The sequence below is a fragment of the Gavialis gangeticus genome, unplaced genomic scaffold, assembly GCF_001723915.1.
Source record: "Gavialis gangeticus isolate Ggan-Ray unplaced genomic scaffold, GavGan_comp1, whole genome shotgun sequence".
Lineage (NCBI taxonomy): Eukaryota > Metazoa > Chordata > Crocodylia > Gavialidae > Gavialis > Gavialis gangeticus.
Genome location: NW_017729022.1, coordinates 41,686,850 through 41,709,984, shown reverse-complemented (window position 1 = coordinate 41,709,984; position 23,135 = coordinate 41,686,850). Strand labels below are relative to the sequence as shown.

The 23,135-nt window shown below is 41.7% G+C and overlaps 1 protein-coding gene across 3 annotated transcripts in view; it reads left to right on the top strand.

Moving 5' to 3' along the window:
• Positions 1–23,135, top strand: part of TSPAN19 (tetraspanin 19) — a 49,910-nt gene that overhangs the window by 8,578 nt on the left and 18,197 nt on the right. For 2 of the 3 annotated variants that reach the window (XM_019514815.1, XM_019514816.1), the window contains exons 2-7: positions 3,539–3,632; positions 3,724–3,796; positions 7,746–7,876; positions 10,563–10,637; positions 14,689–14,799; positions 16,448–16,591. In XM_019514815.1, coding sequence (XP_019370360.1) covers positions 3,567–3,632; positions 3,724–3,796; positions 7,746–7,876; positions 10,563–10,637; positions 14,689–14,799; positions 16,448–16,591 — 600 coding nt within the window. In that variant the 5' untranslated portion in view covers positions 3,539–3,566. The remainder of the gene's footprint in view (positions 1–3,538; positions 3,633–3,723; positions 3,797–7,745; positions 7,877–10,562; positions 10,638–14,688; positions 14,800–16,447; positions 16,592–23,135) is intronic. The other variant, XM_019514817.1, reaches the window with a different exon arrangement.

The window sequence follows — 23,135 nt, the reverse complement described above, 5'->3', positions numbered from 1 at the left end:
AGAGCTCCAGACCTGGCTGCAGCCACTTGCAAGCTCATGGCTGCCTGCCGTGAGCAGCCCAGGCTCCCTGGTATGGGTGGCAAGGGGTTTCCCAGAGCCTGGGCTGCTCACGGCAGGCAGCTATGAAACTGCAAGCAGCTGTGCTAGGGTTGGAGGTTCAGTCCTGCTAGTTGCTGGCAGCAGCTGCATATGTGCCTTGGGACAGATGGTGGGGCAAGACAGGTCCAGCTAAAGTAATGCCTCTTCTGGGCACGTGCTGGACTCGGCATGGAGGTACACTGAGTTTAAAGTAAAGTGCCCGCCACATAGGGGCAGTAGTGGGCCCAATCCTGGAGGGGGGGCGTGCTGAGACCCTGGGATGCAATGCCAGTGGGAGGGGCGGTGCCAGGACTCCTGGTTCACTTGGGCAGGAGGGGGCAGGGCTGGGCCCCAAGGCCCCATTTGGTGTTAAGGACTCAGTCCAGCTCAGGGACTGGTTCTGCCCCAGTCATGTGGCCCATGAAGCCAAAAGGTTGAGTACCGCTGAGTCTGATATACTAGATGACATCTCAGACTATTTCCAGGCCTATTTTTCAATTATACTAGTCCCATTGGGCATTTTTACAAGTGCTCTGTTGGGAGGGGCAGGGAGTGGGCTTTAATTAGAGCAGGCCCATAAGTCTCTAATTAAAGCACCTGCAGCGCCTCATGTATCAGCATCCCCATGCTTCAAATGGCGGCGGGGGCGCTTTATCCAAAGCTAATCAAACAAGACTTTAGTTAATTGAATCTGCTCCAATGCACTTTTATTATAGTGTGTCAGAGCAGCCTTCTGGCTCGTGTACAGGCACCCATTGGTTCCAAGTGAACCATAGCTGATTTATGCCAGTGGGAGATCTGGCTTGAAAAAAAATTGCATTAACATACAGTAGGTCCTGGGGTCCATGATTCTGTCTTCTAGACCATCCGTTTTTACATTGCAAAAATCTTTGAAAATCCAGAGAATGCAAGGACTCTATCATGAAAAGCAGTTACTCTGAAAAGGGCTTATGAATTATAGCAAACAGCCAACCGAGCATGAGATCCCAGTGTGATCAGAAAAGAGAGACAATACAGGGTAGAAACAGAGAAGCATTAAGGTAGCATAAACAGAAGTTTTTAACTCTGTTCATGTCATTAGTGGAACCAGTGCTGGACTACCACATGTCATTCTGGTGGCTACATACCAAAAAAGAGGATTGAACATTTAGAGATAAAAAGAAAAAGTGACATCAAAACTATTTGAGAGCTGGAGAAAAAGCCCTACAGTGAAACAGTTAAAGAGCTTAATCTGTTTTGTTTATTCAAAATAAGTTTAGAAGATGACTTGATTAGAATTTGCAAATTCATGTGCAGAGTAAATATCAGGTTGCAAGATCTCTTACCTGTCAGATAAGATCAAAACAAAAATGAAGACCTGGAAGTTAAAGCCAAACAAATTTTATTTAGGTAAGGCATACATTTTTAACAGGAAGATCATTTAAGCATTGGAATAAACTGTCCAGGAAAATGGTCTATTCTGCTTTTTGGTTTTTTTTCTTCACTTCTTCATTGAGATTGCATGCTTCTCTGGAAAACATGCTTCAACTGAGCACAAATTAGTGAGCTCAGTACAGTTATAAATGGGTGAAAATCTCTGACAGAATCAGACTTGACAAGATGATTCCTTCTGACCTAAATATATATTAATGTAAGTTTATCCTTCTATTCTACCAGTGCTACAAGTCTGTGATAATATGCAATAATTCTATTCACAGCAATTTTAGGAGTGCCCTTTCCAGGCAAAAATTAAATCAGTTTACTTTTCTTTTGGTGCCAAACGGGCTCATGATGTTTGTTTTTGAAAATGTGTTAATTGTGTTCATGGTGATTGAAGACCACAAAGCCTACATAATACATTTAGTAAACAAAACGTATCACTTGAAGAAACTTTTGTACATAGATCTCTCCTGTAACCAGGAAATAATATAGGGACAACACAAGAATTAGTATGTAAGTATTTCAGATGTAGTGAAGAAATAGATTTGTCATTGTAGGAAAGTGCTGAAAAGTTTGAAGTAAAATATTCATAACTGGTAAGGATTTTTGTATGTTTTTGAGACAACTAGAGCACATGCTTTTAAGGGGATAAGGATAATACTACTTTTACCTTTTTGGCAAGTAATTTTATAAATAATATATTCTGTTTATAAGTTGTATTAGTGATGAAACATTTAATGTACAAATTGTTTAGGTACTGTGTATCCATAAGAATTGCTTTACTGTACTAAGATTATGCTGCAGATGCAATGTTTCAAAACATTTTAGATGTAAAACATTCTGATGAGATGCAATGCACTGTGAATATCCAATACACCACTTTGAGTTACAGAATCTTCTCCAAGAAAAGTGTAAAAAAGTTATCCAACACAGTTTATAAACTGTATGTGATGCTATAATATAAAATTGAAAAAATTAAGAGAGAGCATCTGGCGTTTAGCAAGCAAAGGTTCATAATGAAAAGAATAAGAATTTAGAGAAATAAGACAACCCAACTAACAGTTGTTCACTGACACTCATATTAATCAGTTACTTTGACTGTCTTTATGCAAGGGAGATTTCATAATTCTAGATTTATGTGCAGGAACAATTCCTTGAAAATGTAGAAGCTGACTCATCCTGCTGCTTTTTCTTTTCCTTTATTATATGTCTAATGATGGCAGTCTCATTAAAGCCCATGTATAGAGAGCAGTTATGAAAAAAAGATAAATCCTTATGCACTTATCCCTTCCTTTTTTAAATCACATCTTTTGAAAAATGCATTAGAAAACAATAACAAAAAAGCAATGATTGTCAAGCTTCGATCTTTTCATTGTTCCATTAGCTGGAATGTTCTCACGTAACAGAGAAATTAGTGGACTACCTCTTAGAAATCCTGCAGTCCTGTAATAGAAATTTTGCACTGTACCTACATAACAATCACACACATTTAACCTTAAACATATGTTTAGTCCCATTGATTTGGTCCATTGTTTTGGTTTATCTGCAGTTGTAATCCAGAACTCACTGAGATTATGAGTGTGTTTTGGCTAACATCAATAAAAGTCAAATCAGTCTCTGTGATTCAGATTTATGACTCATGCAACAGGTAGATACCTAACTCCTACAGATTTCAAATTAACTTGACAGAAATTAGACACAAAAATAACTAAGAAACTGGCTGTAAGCATACAAAAGGCAGATCTCTAATGCCTTTTGTGTACACATTGTCCTACCTCTTTTCCCAAGGGTCTTTGTGATAGAAGAAGGTGAAAAAGACGTGATATGACGGATCATACCTGTGAGACAGACAAGACTTGACAGCTCCCTGAACATCTTTTCTGATGCTTGTACTTTGTAGTTTAAAGCAGCAGATAAATATTTAAACTTGTGTTTCAGGCAGTTGTCAGGGAAAATATCATCTGAGCAGCAGTTGGTTTCACTGAAATGATGAACAACTTTATATTGATTGAATTAATAATAATCTTAATTATATTTTCAGAAGCCTTTAAAATTCATCAAAAGGAAGAATGAAAACAAGAGATAAAATAATAGTCATGAAATACTTTTTAACCATATTTAATGGAATTTCTGTGGTAAGTGTCTTGATTAATTTTAAATTAAACTGCTTGGAATATGTTATTTAGCAAGTGTTTAATTTAAAGCAATAATTGTTATTATTTTCAGATTTTTGGTCTCATGGTTTTCACATTCGCTCTGTGGCTTTTATTTGACAGAAACAACTTATTCACTGCTTTATGTGAGTATGGGTACTTTTTCTGGTTTTCATGGTTTCCAAAAGATATACCAGCTAACTACAGAAATATAATTACAGGGCTTTGTCACAGGGTGGCAGTGTTAGATTAAAATGCCATTATTAACTTTGCTGTTAATTATGTTTTCCCCCTTTACACAAATATGATTATTGAAATGCAGTTACTATATATAAACACGTCTTCCCGATTACTATAGGCAATTTACTTTTTAATGTGGTCACAGAAATAAGTATATTCATGTCAATACAAATTAGTGATATGTTTCTTTTTTCCCTGACAATTCCTCAGAATACACTTGCCCTGTTTTATGTGTGTAGTGATTGTTACTGTAAATGATCAGATGACCTGAACACAAATACAACTTTGGTTGGCAGTCAGTATCAGTAGTATAACTAGAAGTCAGTGAGGAGATGCCCACCCCCAGAGCAGATTTAGAGGGGATGCCAGAGTGGTGGCCCCTGGGGAACCTGCACTACAGCAGCTGCCCTGAGCCCCTGGCATGTCGGCTGCTGCGGCTGGAGTGCAGTAACTCCTTACAGGTGAGGTAAGACTTGCTTGGAACTCCCTCGGCAAAATACCCTGATCCTGCTCCACACAACCTCCACCTCCCCCCTCTGCTCTGCCCAGGATGCCAAAACTGTTATGCCTTTGATCAATGGAGACATACCCTTTGCCTCAACGTACATGACACATGACATGTCACATGGCAAAAAAATCTAGTGCAAGTTGTGGCTATTCAGCTGTTTCTGGCCTAAAGCAGCGGAAGTCTAATTATTTAAGGTCAGCAGCCTTTTACTATGGGCAGGCCACCCCTTTTGACGTTGCAGTCACCATGGGCAGACAGTCTCCCAATCCAGCTGACTGTGCTCTGTTTGGTGGGCTGCTCTCCCCCACTCAGTGCAGCCTCTGTGCCTCATCACCACCATCAGTTATGGCAAGCAAGGATTTGGAGTGGCTAATTTGACAGGGACAATGGAGGGAAAGGAGAGCAGCCAGCCCCACAGGACAGCATTGTCGTTGGAAACGGAGCCAGAGCTGGGATCGGCCAGCAGTTACTAAAATGCAAATTGCATTAGACAGAAGCAGAGGATCAGCCAACTGTTCTTAAAACACAGACTGGATCAGACCCTAGTGGGCTAGATCCAATTGCTTCTCGAGCTAGATCTGGCCCATGGACCATAGGTTGCTGACCCCTGATGTAAGGTATATAACATACCATCACCCTAGCATCTGCCTCATAAACTGCAGTGTTTGTGTAGAGGCTGGACTAGATGACTTTGTGAAATGCCTTTCAACCCTACTTTCCTATGATCCTATGAATGTGTATATGTATATGTTTGCACTGCCCTATGACATGCTGTAGAATTATCGTCTTCAGAACTGTCTTATCCCCTGTACCTTTAGAAATTTCTGAATTATTCTTTTTTCTTTGCTGTCTCTCAGGAACATTTTCTCTTGTTGATCTTGAGGATTTTATTTTTGTTTCCAATAAGTTTTTATTTGGAATTTTAAAGTGATCATAATTGCAAGTTGTACATTTAGTTGGCTTGGTGAATCTCATTTTTGAATATTCCACTTTGTTTGAACTGTAGATCCATGTAGCTCATGTTATATAATAAGTAATATTGTTTATCTCTCAGTGTAAAGCACCATTAATGTAATGTCCAAAAATATTTTGTATTAACCTAATGCTCTGCTTCTGTTTTCTCAAATAAGTGTTTTTTGCTAACAAGATGTGTGTGTGCTTTCCTTTTTGTCTACTGAAAACCTTTGTTAGCTGCCTAGAGTGAGCCCTTCTTGCCAGCTTGATGGCATGCACCTTTTCTGTAACAGGACAACTTTTGAAGGCCACATCTGATCAATTCCAAAACTTCAAGGAATGTTTTAGGGAGGAGTAGTTATGTGCACTAGTCTGAAGTCAGGAAGAAGAAAGGGTAGGGTGTCATCTTGAGATTAAGGCCCAGATCCACAAAGGGAGTTAGGTGTTCAGGTCCTGTTGAAGTATAAGTTAGTCAGCTAATTCCTTTGAGGTCCTAGTTGTAAGTGACTTGATTAAGATCACACAGCACCTCCACTCTGGTGGAATTTGGAGGTTCAGTTTACTGCTTAGCCACCAAACAATCCTTGCCTCTACAGCTAGGGACAGACATTACACATAAACCATTTAAGTGATCAAAAACTGATTTAAACCTGTAACAGAACAGATGTTCAGTGCACATAAACCATTTGAAAATGGCAGAAACTAGTTTGAGATAAAACTGGTTGAATGTAGTGCCAGACTTAACTGATTTGGGTCAAACCAGCTTATGCAATGTCTGTCCCAGACCCCTTCCTGGTTTAAGATAAACCAGACTCCCCCAGCACCCTGGCATGCTCTCTTGGCTGGGTGGGGCTTTCTGCTCCACAGCAGGGCTGGCCCCTTCCCTCTGCTCCCTCGCTGGAGCTCCAGCAGAGACTATGGTCTGCTTCTCCCCTCCCCGCTAAGCAGGAATTCCCTCCTCCCCTCTGCCTTGCCGAGAGATGTCTGTGTATTAGCTAGCAGACCACATGCTGGCTACAGTCCTGGTGAGTCAACAAGTAGAATCAACAAGCAGAATCAACAGGTAGCTGTTAATGTCCCTCTGTTGTTTTCCTAATCGGGTGACAACCAGTGTGTTAGAGGTGATAAATACTGTTATCAATTCCCTGCTGAGCTAATCAGAGCATCCTGTCGGGGCCTGGCCATGCCCACCCTCAGCTCAGTGCTATGGAAGGGAAGGAAGGGCTACTTTAGTGCCCCCCAGCTTCTAGACTGAGCCACTGCAGACCTCTGCCTGCATGTCCGGGATGTCTGTTCAGTTATAAAGTGATTTAGCCTTGCCAGGTTAGACTAACCTGCAAAGATTGAATCAAGTCAGGCTCAGGCTTTTTGAATGTCTGTCCCTAGCCTATTACTTAGGTTCTGTTACTGTATCAATAATATTTGTGATCATTTAAAAATATATCTACTGTTAGGTTTTAATCAACTCTGTAACTGTAGGCCTTCCTGGAAAAAAGCATAGATTGCTGTTTAAAACGTCATGTTTTTAATTCACCAGAGGGTTGGTAATATTTAATTCAAGGTGAAATTTCTATATAATTATGGATCTAAAACCAGAAATCAATGAATAGTGCTGAACTTTGCATGATGTCCATCTGGAGTTAAAAGCCAAGATCATCTCCTATTCCCTTTTGACCATACCTCAGTAATAGGTATCAAGTTCCTCCTATACATTTTGCCATTTTCTAGGAATGGAATCTTTATATCTATATATCTATAACTTCATATACATATATCAAGTCTCTTCACTAATTTTTTGACATTAGTGTAAATGTGTTATCTATCTGTACCCTTAGACATGTTCTTGTTTACATCTAATTTAGTACTGCAGTCTTATGGTTGCTAACGTAATGGTAGTTAGTGTAATATAGAAGAACAAGTGTATCTGTGTTTCTTAAGGCATAGAAACTGGTGGTAATAAGTTCATTTTGTCACTTTACTGGGCACATCTACATATGCATTTAAGCGTAACTAAATTTAGTGCTCATTAAGCTAACGCACATTAAGGGATTTTTGGCAGGTGTCTGCATGTGCAGGGACTTAGCACTAAAGGTATCAGATTAAGTATGATATCACTTAAGATATCAAATTTAAGAGTGATTAGCCTAATTTCGCCATCTTCCATGTGCATTAAGAGTACACATGTGTAGACATGAGCCCATAATGCGTATTAAATTAGGCTAACGCACATTAATATTTCTTGTGTAGTCATGCCCACTGTTTATATCATTCAACAAAACTTTTCTAGAAATTAGTTTAATGAATTTTTAAAAATATATTCTTAGGGCAAAACCTTTCTAAGTAGAAGATACCAAGAACAAGAAATGCTATTTTATGAATGCATTTTGTTTCAGCTTTCACAGGTGAGAACCACTTGATATCTTATCTTTGTTACATGTTGCTTGGCACTGGATCCATCATTATTTTTATTTCATTCTTGGGATGCATTGGAAGTTTCAAAGAAATCAGAGGTTTACTAGTTCTGGTGAGTAGAGATTAGTGAAATGCCTCTGGCTTTGACAATTTAGGTCGCAAAGCAGAGTCAATGAATGTACTAAAAAAGATCATCCTAATATTATGCTTTACTCTAACTATTATCTGGGTCATGTGTAAAGGTCTGCAGAAACAGATAAGGAAACTGAATATAAGATGACTGTCCATGATATGAGAAACTGTGTGTTGCATAAGAAAATATATTATAAGATGATAATGAGCTGTAGCAAAATGCCTTTAGCTAGTCACAATACTAGTGCGCATTAGGCTTATAGATATGAAAATAGTGGAACTTTAGAAATGTTATCTGTTAATATTTGCAGTTTCCAAAAAAAGTGCTTCTAAACCCTGACACAATTTTATACAAATCCTCTAGTGCTTCATGATCCAAAAGTTGATTCTTGCAGAGAACCATATATAATAACTTGTGAAACTGCAGTATGCTATAAGTCTTCGCAGTTTTTTAATGTCGACAGATTAATTATTTATTGGAAGTAATCAATGTCCAGCAATGACAAAACCAGACAGAAGCAGTTTGCTTGTGAGTTTTGCCACCAGGATAATTTTGTTAATGGTTTAGTAGCCCTTTTTAATTTAAACCTGAATTGAGTTCTAAATAGTCAGTTCTACTGAATGTTGTCATCTTTGCTTTTCTGGAACTATTCTTGAAAAAATGACTTATCTCCCTCACACAGGATCTCAGTAGGGTGCTCAGAGATTTCATGTTAAGCCATTACTTTGGGCAGTAGTTTGCCTGTTGGGCAAGCTATGTTGCTAAAAGGGGTCTGTACTCCCTTAGGCAGTGCTTCCTAACAAATGTGGATGAAGAACTCAATGGTGTATCACTTCAGCAGCACAAGCAGAAAATTTTACTTCTGTTTGCAGGAATAGGCTGAGCGGTGTGATTAATGCTTATCTTATTGTTTTCCTTGAAGTGTAGGAAGATAAAGGGTAATTGAAATTGTCACTAACCCAAACTACATGTGTCCGTGGCTGAGTGGAGGCACAATTCTTATTGCTGCTGGAATTAATTGCGGCCTCTTTCTCTAAAGCTTTGAACTTAAGCAAAGGAAGTGCACACTGATATTACTGATATGAAATGAGAAATCAGACTGAAAAGATCTCAACACAATGATGCAAGGTTCAGGGAAGATCCTTTGCCCTGTACCTGACTCAAGATAGATACAGGTAGAATTCTTTTTGCATTCCTCAGCTGTTTTTAATACTTTGATAGCTTTACCTCCATACCCACCCACCTTTGACCTGAACGGGGTCACTCTAGCCCACAACCCAAAAAGGTTGCTGGCTGCTGAGTTAGACATTTTGTGGATTCATCCTCACTGGAAGTTTTCAAGTTCAGATCAGACAACTGTTTGTCTGGGGTGATTTAAACAAGGAGGATCCTGCTATGAGGAGGGGCTTGGACTAAATGATCTCTGAGGCCCCTTCTAGTTCTGTTTTCCTATGATTTCCCTCTAACACAAATCTAGTTTATTAAACTGCTAGCTTCACTTAAAAAAAAACTGTGGAAGAAATAACCCAGGATTATTTCTGCTTATTGACCATGACTATTTAACGCAAAATGCATAAGTGGTCTAGGAAATTGGAACCAGAACCTAGGTGTCCCCCACCTCCCCATCTAAGTGCTTGCATCACTGAGATAGGAAGTTGTGGTCCCATTGGCTTACTTCCCTTCTGTCCGTATTATACTTGCATTCGTTTTTCCGTAGTGACCAAGTTTCACCAGGAAGGATGGAAGGTGCCCGCAATACAACTTATTTTATAGCCTAGTGTTTAGGACCCTCTTCTAAGACTAGAAGATATGGCATTTGAATCCTTGGAGGCTGAAGGGGTTCTATACTCCAGGTATCCCATTTCCTAAGTTAGTGCTCTAACCACTATTTATCACATAATATGCTGGCATCACCACTGCCACCAACTGTGCATTTTGAGAAAAAGTGACTCTCTCTTTTTAGCTCTTTGCTGTTGGGTTTGGTACCTCCCCAGCATGAGTCTGTATTGCAGCAGAGCTTAGGTGGGAGTTAGGTGTTTAGCTGCTTAAAGTGGATCACTTATGAGTGTGGCCAGAAGGGCAAGTCTAGGAGCATATGGGAATTTACAGTCAAAATGGAGGCACTGTATGAACTTTGATGCCCAGTGTATTTTAAGGCTCATGGAATAAGGCCAATATAGATTTCTCTTTGGAGTTTAGGTAACTAAATTGTACCTATGTCATGTTTAGGCACTTTGCAGGTCTACACCTACAGTTATGCAATCAAGTATTATTATACTAATACTAACTGACTTCTGTGTACCCCAAATTTCATGGTAAGGGTTTTTACAATTCTTTGAAGATGAGTAGCATAATAATACCTTAATGCTACATAATTAGTACCTACCATTAGCACCCATTCATTATTGTGGCTTCGTCTTTAAATCAAGCATCCGTGACTTGTGTCCCACTTGATGCCTAATCCTAACTGATAGCAGCATTGATAGTGATGTACTGAGTTTTCCGATTGCTTTTATGTATGCGGATTTCTTGCTATTATTGGAATGTCCCTGAATAATAATCATGCATGAACAGAGTTCAGTTTATGGATAGAACTGTGTCTTGCAACATTCCATGTGTAATAAATTTTACTGATACAGTATATAATTTTCATTTAACTTTTTAGTATATGGGTCTTACAGTTGTGGTCTTCAGTGTCCAAGTTGCAATACCAGTGCTAATATACAACTTCAAAAAAGAGGTATGTACATTTTCTATATATTGGACCATTATTAATTTTATAATCATATTTTAAGTGTTTAGAGCCAATCCCTATGGGGTGCTCCCTGCCAATAGATGGGAGCTCTGCAATGACCTTGTCCAGATCTTGAATATGCTCATACTGGCATATGGAACCATATGGCAAGTGGAACCAGGAGAAATTCACAAGTTGTAGAGAGAAGTTAATGCCAATTAATGTCCTATCTTCTCTTCCACTATCTCCATAGAACCTATACCTCCTGTTAAAGAGTTGTGTAAATTAGTCTGTATTCATTAGTAAGACTCGCACACTGGCTTGGGGGCAAGACATAGACATGGATACAGGTACTGCAACATTTATTAACAGCTGCTTGTAAAAGGGATTGGATGGAAGTCAATTACTTCATTTAATAGGGTAGAATGGGCCAGGAGAGTTTCAAGTATTTGAAGATCAGAATAAGAGTTCAATATAATCTAAATAACGATTAAAAAAAATCAACAAGATGAAATGTAATAAAGACAAATACAATTTGCCACTCTTCAAATGGAAAAACGAAATAAATTAATAGAAAATAGGGAAGAGCACTCTGGGCAGCAGTACTGAAGGAAAGAAGAGTATATGGAACATATATAGTGGACTGGAATATAAGTCAACAATATGATGCAAAAAAGGACAAATCTCATTCTGACAAGTATTAATAGGATCATCGTATATAAGACATGGGAAGTAACTATACCTCTGTAATCAGTGTCCTTGAGTCCTCAGCTGGATTATTGTGTCCAGTTTTGGGTACACACGGTTATTTTGGTAAATCTGGTATCTTTTATGAGACCAAGTCAAATGGTTGGAAAAATTCTTCTGTTGCAAGCTTTCAGGTACAAATACCCTTCGTCAGCCTGAGAAAGCATCTGCAGTTGGTCTGTGCTTTTCTTGGATGGAGTGAATAGTAAAGCAGCCAGAGGCTAGTATGCATGCAAGAAAGCCAGTCAGTGAAGATGTAAATTGAGGAGTCAATGGGTGAGAGACAAGTTGGGGGTGGGTGGAAGGGGGTTGAATGTAGCTGGTAAATAGTGGAGAGGTACCTGGGGAGTCTGATGTTAGGCAGGTTGTGTCATAAATCCAATGTATATAGTTAGTCCATGTTTTTTTGTATCCAGTAGGTTGATGAAGTGAAGTTTGTAGGCTTGTCTGTGTGAGGTGTTTTGTACATTTCCTTTGAGGATTAGAACTGAGAGATTGAAGAGAGTGATTTTATTGTGAGAAATGTGCCCCCACAGTTAACTGGGTATTCTTGTCTTTGATAGATTTCCTGTGTGTGTTCATTCTGGTATGCAGTTGTTGTCTGGTCTCTCCTACATATTTTTCTCATGTATTGATCTCTCCTACATGTCCTACATCAGGACATTTGCTGTACTGGATGAGATATTTTACATTCCTGGGCGTGCAGCTGTAAGATCTAGGAATGCTGATGGTTCTGTTGGGTGTAGTAATTGTGGGGGTGGTGGAGATATGTTGGCAGGTTTTACATTTCTTGTCATGGTACGGTCTGGATCATTTGGTGTGTTTTGGGCTGTAGGAAGTTTGCTTCTGGTGATGAGGTTAGTGAGGTTTGGTGATTGTTTGAATGCTAGGATGGGTGGTTCTGGGAAGTTTTCTTTAAGAATTGGGTCTTCTAATAGCAGCAAATTGCCCATCAAGAATGACTGAGGGGTTTGGGACAGAGCACCACCACCCCACGCCACTGCTGCCTCCAGCAGCACTATCCTCAATCCTCCCCAGCATGGTCCTTGGAGGTGGCAGAGTGCTGCCATGATGGCAGGGGCAGAGCAGGAGGCAAGGCCAGCAGCACTGCTCCATACCCGCCATCATGGTGGCACTCCACACTCCGATTGGTTGTTTCACTAACCAAACCGTGCTCCAAGAGTGTTACGGACAGACAGACAGATGGACTAAGCCCTTTATTATATAAGAAAATGAGTCACAGTTGTTTGAGGACTTACCGTTTAGGTTCCAGGGAGGGGTGATGTCATAACTAGTGGTGGGCGATTCATGGGGGCGTTTCTTCTGTAATGCAGCACTTGGTATCTGGGTGGCTCTTTCAAAAGTGTGATCTCTCTCTCTGGAGGAGTGTACTTGTTGAATGAAAGCCTTTTGACAAGAACACTCCTCCAGAAAGATAGATAACAGTTTTGAAACAGCCCCCACCTGACCTGTATCTCACCCACTGACTCCCCACTGACTGGCTTTCTTGCATGCATACCAACCTTTGGCTTCTTTACTATTCATTCCATCCAGGAAGAGCACACACCACCTGCAGTTGCTTCCTCAGCCTGACAAAGGGTATTTGTATCCAAAAGCTTGCAAAGAAGAATTTTTCCAACTATTTGAGTTTGTCTAATAAAAGATATCAGATTTACCAAAAGAACCTTGTCTGCCTATGTCCTTAGACCAACATGGTTACAATCCATACCCCATTTTTGGGTACCACATTTAAAGAAAGATTGGAGAGAGTCCAGAAGAAAGCAACAATGATGATGAGAGGTTAGGCAACCAAAGAATAAAGGTTGAAGGAGCTGGTCATGTTTTTGTCTCTAAAAAAAGATTAAGAGGACAAAAAAATCCAATATGTAAACAGTTTTTATGACAGAGCATTGATCAATTATTCTCTTTGTCCATTGGATTTAGGGCAAAAAGAAACAGGCTTAATTTGTAGCAAAAAGAGAGTAAAAATATATATGAAAGGAAACCTTAATAGCTATAAGGGTAGCTAAGAACTGGAAGATAGCATTTTAGGTGCCTGTCAAATTCTCTTCAGCTGAGGAATTTACAGGTTAGATAAACATTTGTCAAAGACAGTCTAGGTATGTTTGCTTCCACTTCGGTGGGCGCAACTACACAAGATGTTACTGCTCAGTAGAGCTAGTAAGTGCACAGTAAGCATCCATGTCTACAATTGCAGATGCTTACTGTACAGTAATTGCTCTAATCGCGAGTAAATTTGCTACCTGCAAATGCAAGTAGCAAGCACCCAGCTGCCACTCTTCAATCATAGGGCCAGAGCTAGGAGATCCTTCTCCTCCAGCAATCGCAAAGCAGGGGCTGGGAACTGTCCCAGTCAGGCGGAGGTCACAGCCCAGTGCTTCAATTGGGTGATTGAGCCATGGGCCTTGGAAAGAGATGTAAGGGTGGGGCAGGTCCCAGCCCTCTGCCCCATCCACTGGTGGAGCAACTAACAGCTTCCCCGCCCAGCCAGGAGCTCACTGCTAGCTGCCAATACTTCCATGGTTTGAAGAGGGGAATACTCTAATCTATATTTTTCTTTTAGGCATTCTGCTCTGCTCAACGACTGTGTCACTGTGTTCTCTTTCTTATATGGGAAAACAGCTGCATCCCTGAGAGTGATAGAAAAGAAGAAAGTAAAAATGGGAAGATGACTGCAAGTTCAGTGTAACAGCAGCTCCCAGGCCAAAGGAATTCTGAATCACAAAAAATAGTGGGATTACATAGAATAGAATGGAAAATGATAACGATGATTGTTAGGGTGACAATAATTTGGATGTTAGAGAGCACTGGATTTGCAGCTGAATACAAAGGCTTTTGAAACAGCAACATCTAGGTTTCAACAAAAAACATAAGATAGGGCAGATGTCATTTGCATACATTTTCTTTAATCAGAAGTGTAACAAAACACACTCAGGAAAGGAATCGTATCTTCCAGATAGCGTCTTGTTCTAAGGGTCAGGAGATCAGTGACCTAATACTGTCTCCCTCTGGCCTACTCTGTGATTCAGGATAGAGTATAGTCGTGTTACCTCTCTATATATCTGTTTCTGCTCCACCCTTTATATTGTTTATCCTTACTGAAGGCTCTTCAGGGTAGGCCTGTTTTTTATTCCAAATGTGTATAGCACCTGGCACAATGGCATCCTGATCTCTTGGGCGCTACTCTTATATTAAGAATAAAGCATTTTCAGTAGTTTATTTTGAATCAATCAATATGTCAGTATTAATTAAGCTAGTAATGTATTATAAAAGCTTTTTTTCTTAACAGGCCCATGCTATATGGAGTGACAGAATTGATGCAGTTATTTCAAACTATGGGAATAAGAATCTAAGTCAAGAAGAACATGCATGGCATATTCTGAATGATGTGCAGCACAGTGTAAGTAGGAAATGAGAAGATACGAGACCGAAATGTTATATCATCCTAGTACTAGGCATGTCTTAAAGCACTAAATAAACACTATTTTTTAGTTAGTGAATTATTTATTATGGTATGCAGATAGCTTCCCTGTTGTTATAACAATACCTTGGGGGAATATGAACTTGGTTGGGTTTATGTAAAAAAAAAAATATTCCCAAACTTTACCTTGTAGCCTTGTATGGGAAAATCCAGTCCCTGATCACTGCAACACAATAGGGGATCTGAGCATAACAGTAAAAATTCTCAAGTGCCTTGGCCAGTGATAAAAATCTCGGTATATTAACAGCATTTGGAAATGGACTCAAGCCCCAGAATAGTAAAAAAAAGTGAAGCTTGCATATTGTGACCTGTGGGCATAGCAAGGTCATGCTGTCATGGTATTTACATGAAAATATCATGTGCCTTAAGAAGAGACAATTTCTATTTCTCCAACACATTTATATCATACTCATATTTCCCAACTTTATGGCTAAGTACAAACAGTCAAAAAGCCCAAGGCTGAATTGATTCAATCTTGGCAGATTAGTCTAAGCTGCATAGAATGAACTGACAAGCAAGTGAATAAACATTCACTTTTGATTCTGGAAATGAAGCCACCTGCTTGCAGTTGCCCAGGCCACTGGGGTGGGGGTGGGGGGGCGGTGCTAGAGCATGCCTCCCTGCTTGGCTGGAGCAGACAGCTTGGGCCTACGTTAGCTCACCCACCCTGTCTGTTGGGGCTTGTGGGAGAAGTGCAAAGCATCTCTGGGATGCTGAGAGACTATAAGTTAACTTGGATCTGGAGGGGATATGGGTCAGAAGTTCACGGAACCTATGAACCTAAATCAGTTAAGTCTGATACTAAAACCATCCAGGTTTATCTTAAACTGATTTCAGCCATTTTGAAAGCAATTTATATACATGGAACTTCTATTGCGTTACAGATTTGAATCTTTCCAATCACTTATATTGGTTTATGTGTAATTTTTGTCCCTGGCCAAGTGAGAGCAGCTGTTGTATTTCATTTCGCTAACTACTAAGTGGGCTGTATCTTACAGCCCCAAATTAGCATGGAAAATCAAATGGTGAGATATGAATAGTTTCTCTTGTTAAAGGAAGTCCTTAAAAAACAGTGCCAACTTTTCAATGGAATGTACTGTGGCAAGGTGATCTTCATGGTTCTTGATGATATTAAAAATAGCTTTATGACACCAAGTAAATTGCAGCATATGGGTCTCGGCTTACAAATAAATTTGTAATAGAGATTTTAAAAACAAATGTTCTTTAAGAACAAGTTCTTCTCTCTTTAGGCTGCCCGATCCAGTTTGCAGAAACAGTTGGTACTATTGCATAATCCTAACCTAAGTGCATTTTTATGCTACACTTAGAGGTGTGATTGCAACATGTGTAGATACACCTGAGGTGGCTTAAATCTTGCTCATTTAAGTATCAGTTAGCAATATAAGTGCAGCAAAGCAGAGCTCAGTATGGGCTAGCCACCCATGTTTGTCACCAGGGTCCTGAATTGGCTTGTACATTCTACAATCCACACTGCTGCATTGATACTGCTATTGGTCCACAAGTTAACTCTGTTACAGCTATCTTGGATATGTGCCTTCTTTTCTAGTTGGAGTGCTGTGGAAGATACAACTTCTTAGACTGGAAAAAGAATGAGCATAAAGAACATGTAAATCAGGTCCCGTGCTCATGTACAAAATCTAATATCAAGAAATGGTTTTGTGTTGCTTCAGAAACTTCAGTGTACAGTAAAGTAAGGACTAAATATTTTTTTAAAGTAAGAGTAAATTAACTGTCATATTTTTTATGTTTTACTGAATCTGACTGTCTTTTTAAAAACTGAAACATAAGTAAAGTGCACCTAGGTAAACCAAAGATATCCATAGGTGGGCCAATTGCTTGCATTTCACTTTTCAAATGTCCATCATGGAAAATTCTTGATCAGAGCCTCAGGATAATAGGACCTAGGAGCATCATATAACTGTGAGAAGACATTCACTGGTAGCCCGTGCAGTAGCAAAGCTCTTGGTATTCACAGTTCTGTGCTGTGGACAGCTATGATATAGAAATGAGGCAATGTAGCAAAAAAAAATCCATTAGCAACTAATTTTTTTGATTACCTATTATTTATATAGTGACAGCACTGCCTTTACCTGCTTTTTGAGTTGTCAGTATACTTTACATATTGAAAAAATAAAGCATAAAAGTAAGCCTGAGAACATCCAAAGCTCAGGATTCACTAACTTCAGAGAATGACCCGTTTGTTTAAGGAAACTAGATTCTAAACCTGCAATTATTAGGAAGTTGGAGTATAAGGAGAGACCAGGGATTGACAACATTTTTGGGCAAAATGCCAAAAATACCCCAACTTTGACTTGTAAGACGTTGGCATACCGGGGGGTGGATGGCAGAGGAGCCACAAGGGGTCTGATTCTTGTTGTGGCAGTTCACGCCTGACCCCTTCTTGCCACCTTCCCTGAGGCACGCACGCACCTGCTGCCAGTAACAACCTGGGCCAAGGCTTGCAGCATCGCCACTGCTTGCTTCAAGCAGCCCAGGCTCCATGGTATGCAGGTGGGGCCTGTCCAGAGCTTGGGCTAGTTGTGGCAGGCAGCAGGGAGGCTGTAAGCTGCTGCACCAAGGTCTGGGGAGCCCTGGCCCAGCTCACTGCTGGTGGCAGGTGCATGCACACCTCCAGGTGGACGGCATGGGAGCTGCAGGGGGCCCATTCCTTTTTGTGGCAGTGCAGCCTCGGTCCCTTTCTCACCATCTGCCCTGAGGCATGCATGCAAAGCAAAATGCCTTTAAGTGCCATGCTCTGGCATGTGTGATGGGGGTTGCCAACCCTGGGATAGACCTTACCACCATTTTTAAAAGCTCCATGAAATATTATACCAGGAACATAGGGTGTGTATAGACAAAATGGGGGCCCTCAATTGAAGTAGTGGGTTTTTAAAAACACTGCTTCAATTTAGGGCCAATTAAACCCCCATGCTGTGCACACACCCAACTTACCTGCCTTTCTGGTGGCGGGGAGGGGAGGGCAAGCTGCTGGCGGGCAGAGCAGACCCTGGGCCACAGGGGGCGCTGGTGCTTCCCTCCATGGCAGCTCCCACCCCTCAGTGGCATCTGCCTGCAGGCACCCAGCTCTGGCGGTCCCAGGTGTGAAAAGACATGGCTTATCAGTGGGATGCAGGTCATTGAGGGCTTTATAGCTGTTAACTAGCATTATGAATTTCACCCGAAAATAAATTATCTGCTAATGCTCTGTGTTTTTGCCTGTCCAGTGAGGATTGTCCCCTGTTATTGTAAAACGTTAACTCATCTAGGTTACATGAAGGGATATAAAAACACTTTTTTATTATATATGTATAGTGTATTATTTTATTATTCATAGATATAGATAGATTCACACACATTTTGGATCAAATAATTTCTTTTTCCTCGTGGAAAATACCGTATTTACTTAGAAGAGGAGATTTTCTTCTCTTCGTTTAACATGGAATAAAAAACGACTTCACGTTACAATCAAGCATGAGGCAGCTAGGAGCTAGAGCTGCAGCTGCCACCTGCCCCCACCCCCCTGCTTTTCCATGTCTTGCCATTCCTCAACTGCAGCCCCCAGTCTGCCCACCACACCACTTGTTCCCTTCTGCCACACTCCTCCTTATCAGTGCTGGCTCTGTGCTGCTGCTATGGGGCCAAGCTGGAGCCCTGCTACATGCCCCAGGCTGCAACGGGGACAGACCCTACTGGCACAGAGCAAAGGTAAGGGGTGGGTAGAGGGGAAGGTGGGGAGAGAAGAAATTTTGACTGGGGAAGATGAAAGGAAGTGGGGGTGGGGAAATGAGTCTATGGCTGGAGCAGAAGTTGTGTGGAAGGGGGAACAAGTGGGAAGGGGGATTGGGGCAATTTGGGGCTGCAGGGGGCCAAGCACAATAGAGGGCAAGAGAGGGGACAGGTGGCACGGGGCAAGCTGTTTCCTTATTTTGCTACCTCCACACTGCTTGCCCCATTACTGCCACCAGCATCTCTCCCCCACCATCTGCAGTAGCTCAGGGGGACAAATTTAAGATGATCCTCCAATAATTAGATTTCATACATGGAAAATTATAATAAATTTATACGTTTTCCATTTGTAGAATCTAATTCTTGGTGGGGGGGTCATCTTATATTCAGGGTCATTTTGTATTTGAGTAAAAGTGGACTATACTTTTGGTCAAAATAATAAATACCTAAAAATTAGAGGTGCACTGATATACCAGTCTGATATCGGATCAGCACCCATATAAAGAAAATTGTCTATCAGAAATTGGCCTTAAGTGGCTGATAATTGGGCCAGTAAATGCGTGTGCATGCACACAGACACAGCGCAGCAAGTAGGCAGTGAAGACACAGCCAGCAGCTTGGAGAGCTGCCAGCTGGTAAGTCTGGTGTGGTAGAAGGGGAGGAGGAAGGGAAGGGGCATGGGTAGGGGGGGAGATCAAGGTCCCCACGGTAAGGGAGGGAGTGAGGCAGGGGCTGGGGCAAGTGCTGACCAGGCAAGATGGGCAGGCAGGCAACAGACCAGGGCTTTTCCAGGTGGCTCAGGGAGGGGGAGATGGCTCCCACTGCCATGCACAGTTTGTCCACTGGCTCTGGCTACTGCTCCTTCCACTTGTCCGGGAGGGCATGGGGGGGGGTGCCTCTGGATCTGCACAGGAGAACGGGGCTGGGGCTGGGGCTGGTCCTGGCAGAGCCTGGGCCAGGCTGGGCATGGGGGAGGTGCTACAGTGAATTTTGGGATGGCTACAACCCCCCCCCGTAGTCTCCTCCCAGTAATGCTACCCCCTGTGCCCAGCCCAGGCTCCACTGGAAACAGCCTCAGCCCCAGCCCACCCCATGCCCTCCTGGACAAGCAGCAGGAGTAGTGGCCAGAGCTGGCAGATGAGCAGTGCATGGCAGTGAGAGCAGTCTCCCCCCCACAACCAACTCTGCCCAGACTAGCCCTGCTCAGTTGCCCTCCCGTTCGCCACAACTAGGTAGTGCTTGCCCCAGCCCCTGCCTTACTCCCTCCCTCCCTCACTGCAGGGGTCTTGATCTGCCCCTCTCCTTCCATCACACCAGACTTACCAGCTAGAGGGAGCTGTATCAGAAATCGGATCATATCAGCCAATATTGCTCCTTAACTATTGGCATCTGCCCCAAAAATCTCTATCGGTGCACCCCTATAAAAATTATTTTAGTGTATGTCTTACAAACTTAAAACCAGAAGTCATTTTATTTGAGAACTGCCAACAACTGAAACACTTTCTACTTCAAGTTTTTTTATTTTCTTGCAAAAATATTTTAACATTTTTATGTGAGCAGAAACTCACAGTAAAAAATAAATTAGAAAAGAGTATGGTAGAAACTATGGTTTCAACAGGAAAACATCCCTATGTATCTATCAACAAAAAGAAAACCAGTCCTTATATACGTAAACTAATAGTTCTTTACACTACTTCAAAATACAGAGTTCTACAAATAGTTTTGAATAACAGCAAGTGCACCTAAGGCAGTAGAGAGGAAGAAGACAAAAAGGATGGAAATTGTGGTGTATATACCTTTTGTCTTGCAGTAACAGTAACTGTTCCTTGTTTTTCAGCATATTATCTATGTAAGAGTTTATGAATTCTTAAAATGAATGGTTTAATACATACAAACAATGATCTAGAAGTGTTTCTCAACTTTTTCAGACTCAAGGCACCCCTTATTGGACCCAAGGAATGCCTCTATAGCTTTGTGAATTGAGTGGCACCTAATTTCAAAAACTTATTTATATGTTACAGTGCTTACTAACTTGCAGGGAGACAGGACAAGAGGGATGGGGGGATTAGCCAGGCAGAGACAAACCTGATCCTCTGCTTATCCTCCAAAGGATCCCCAGGGTGCTACAGTTGGGAATCACTGATCTAAAAGAATATAAATTAAGTCTAGGATAAATAATGGATAGGATTCCAGTTTTCTTGCAACAGCTAAAAATGTTATTTCAGGCATCCAACTGTAGAGTACTGGATGTTTAGAAAAACATCTTCCATGTTACAGGGATGTTGATTGTAGCCATGTTGGTCTAAGGGCATAGGCAGGCAAGATTCTTTGGGTAAATGTAATATCTTTTATTAGGCCAACTGAGTAGTTGGAAAAAGTTCTTTGCAAGCTTTCAGGCACAAGCACCCTTCTTCAGGCACTGGGAGACTCTGCTGTGGTTCTGAGGTCTCCAAGGTAGGAAAGGAGCTAAAAGTGTGACAGGAGGTCAGTGAAAATGTAAATAGGTGGAATTTTGGAAAACAGTGGGTAGAGAAGTGGGGGGGGGGTTAAAGGAGGAAATAATGGGTGAAGGAATGCAAAAGGTAAGCATGGGAGACTCTGCTGTAGTAATGGGTTCTCCAAGGTATCAAAGAGGCAGTCCATGAAAAAGTAAATAGGTAGAATTTAGGACATCAATAGGTAGAAAAGGAGGAAGGACAGGCGGGGTGGGGGGGATGTAGAAATGGTAAGTTCAGGCAGGTACCTGGTGAATCATATGTCAGGCAGGTGGTAATGTGTCCAATGTCTATATTAAGTCCATGATTTTTTGTATCCAGTAGATTTGTAAAGTGAAGTTCATAGGCTCACCAGAAAAGGTGTTTTCTAAGTTCCTTTTGAGGATTAGGACTGAGAAATCAGAGAGGGAGTGATTGTCTTGTGAGAAGTGTGCACCCACAGGTAATTGGATATTTTTTTCTTTGGTGGATTTTTGGTATGTGTTCATTCTGGTACACAGTTGTTATATTCTTCTTACATATTTTCCATCAGGGCATTTGGGCTAGGGACAGACATTCAAAAAGCCTGAGCCTGAGTAGATTCAAACTAACCTGGCTAGGCTGAACCAGTTTGTAACCAGACAAACATTTTATCTGGACTGGGGGAATTCAGGCACATGCCTGCAGTGGCTCAGGCTGGAAGCCAGAGGGCACTAGAGCAGCCCTCCCTTCCCTTCCACAGAGATGAGCTGAGGGGGGCATGGCCAGGCCTCAGCAGGACCTCTGATTGGGGAGGTCTGCCTGCACCATCCCAGGCTTTTCCCTACTTGCTCCTCAAGGGGCGGGAGTGTTGCCAGCCCCCAGCCACCTGCTAGCACTCTCAGGCAAGGCAGGTGTGCAGTGCATGCATCTGAAAAGCTCCATAGCATCAACAATCTCCCTCCCTGCTTCTTTATAGTGTCTGCAGCAAACTGACAGGTAAGCAAACCAGCAGAAGGCTGGTAAGTGTTTATCACTCCATCAGCAAAACAACAGCCTCTCTCCATTAGTTCAAACTCTTCTTAAATAGGTTACCACCTGACCTGTTGATCAGTTCCAAAAAGCCCTGAGCGGTCACTGTTCTGTCTGTGTATCCCAGTGAAATTGGAGACAAACACACAGACACCTCTCTGCATTAGTTAGCATACGACATGCATAGGGTCCATGGGGCTGGAGTCAGCACTGTAAGAGACTGGGGGGTGGGGAAATCCTGCTTGACCAGTGAGGGGGGTGCGCCAGCAGAAGCCAGGCAGGCCCTGCTGTATCTGCAGTCTCTGCTGGAGCTCCAGCTAGGGAGCAGAGGGAAAGGGCCAGCCTTGCTGTGGAACAGAGAGCCACAGCCAGCCCAGAGAGCATGCCAGGATGCGGGGGGAGTCTGGTTTATCTTAAACTAGCAAGGAGTCTGGGACAGACATTGCATAAACTGGTTTGAGCCAAATCAGTTAAGTCTAATACTGCATTCAGCCAGGTTTATCTCAGATTGGTTTCAGCCAGTTTTCAACCTGGTTCATGTGTACTGAACATCTGTTCTGTTACAGGTTTAAACCAGTTTCTGATCATGTAAACCGGTTTATGTATAATGTCTGTCCATAGCCTTGGTGCACTGGATGAGATATTACATTTCTGGAGGTTCAGGTGTAAGATCCAGGAATAGTGATGGTTCTGTTGTGGGATGTGGTTATAGTGGGAGTGGTGGAGATGTGTAGGCAGGTTTTGCATTTCTTGTTCTGGAATGGTCTGGATTCATCTGGTGTGGTTTGGGTCATAGGGAGTTTTCTTCTGGTGATGAGGTTAGCAAGGTTTGGTGCTTGTTTGAAGGCTAGGATAGGTGGTTCTGGAAAGATCTCTAAGAACTGGGTCTTCTTCTAGCATAGGTTGCCATTGTTTGAGGATTTTCGTATAGGTTCCAGGGAAGGATGTTATGTCATAACGAATGGTGTGCAATTTGTGGGGATTTTCTTTTTTGTGCTGCAGCAAATCTTTGCATAGTATCTA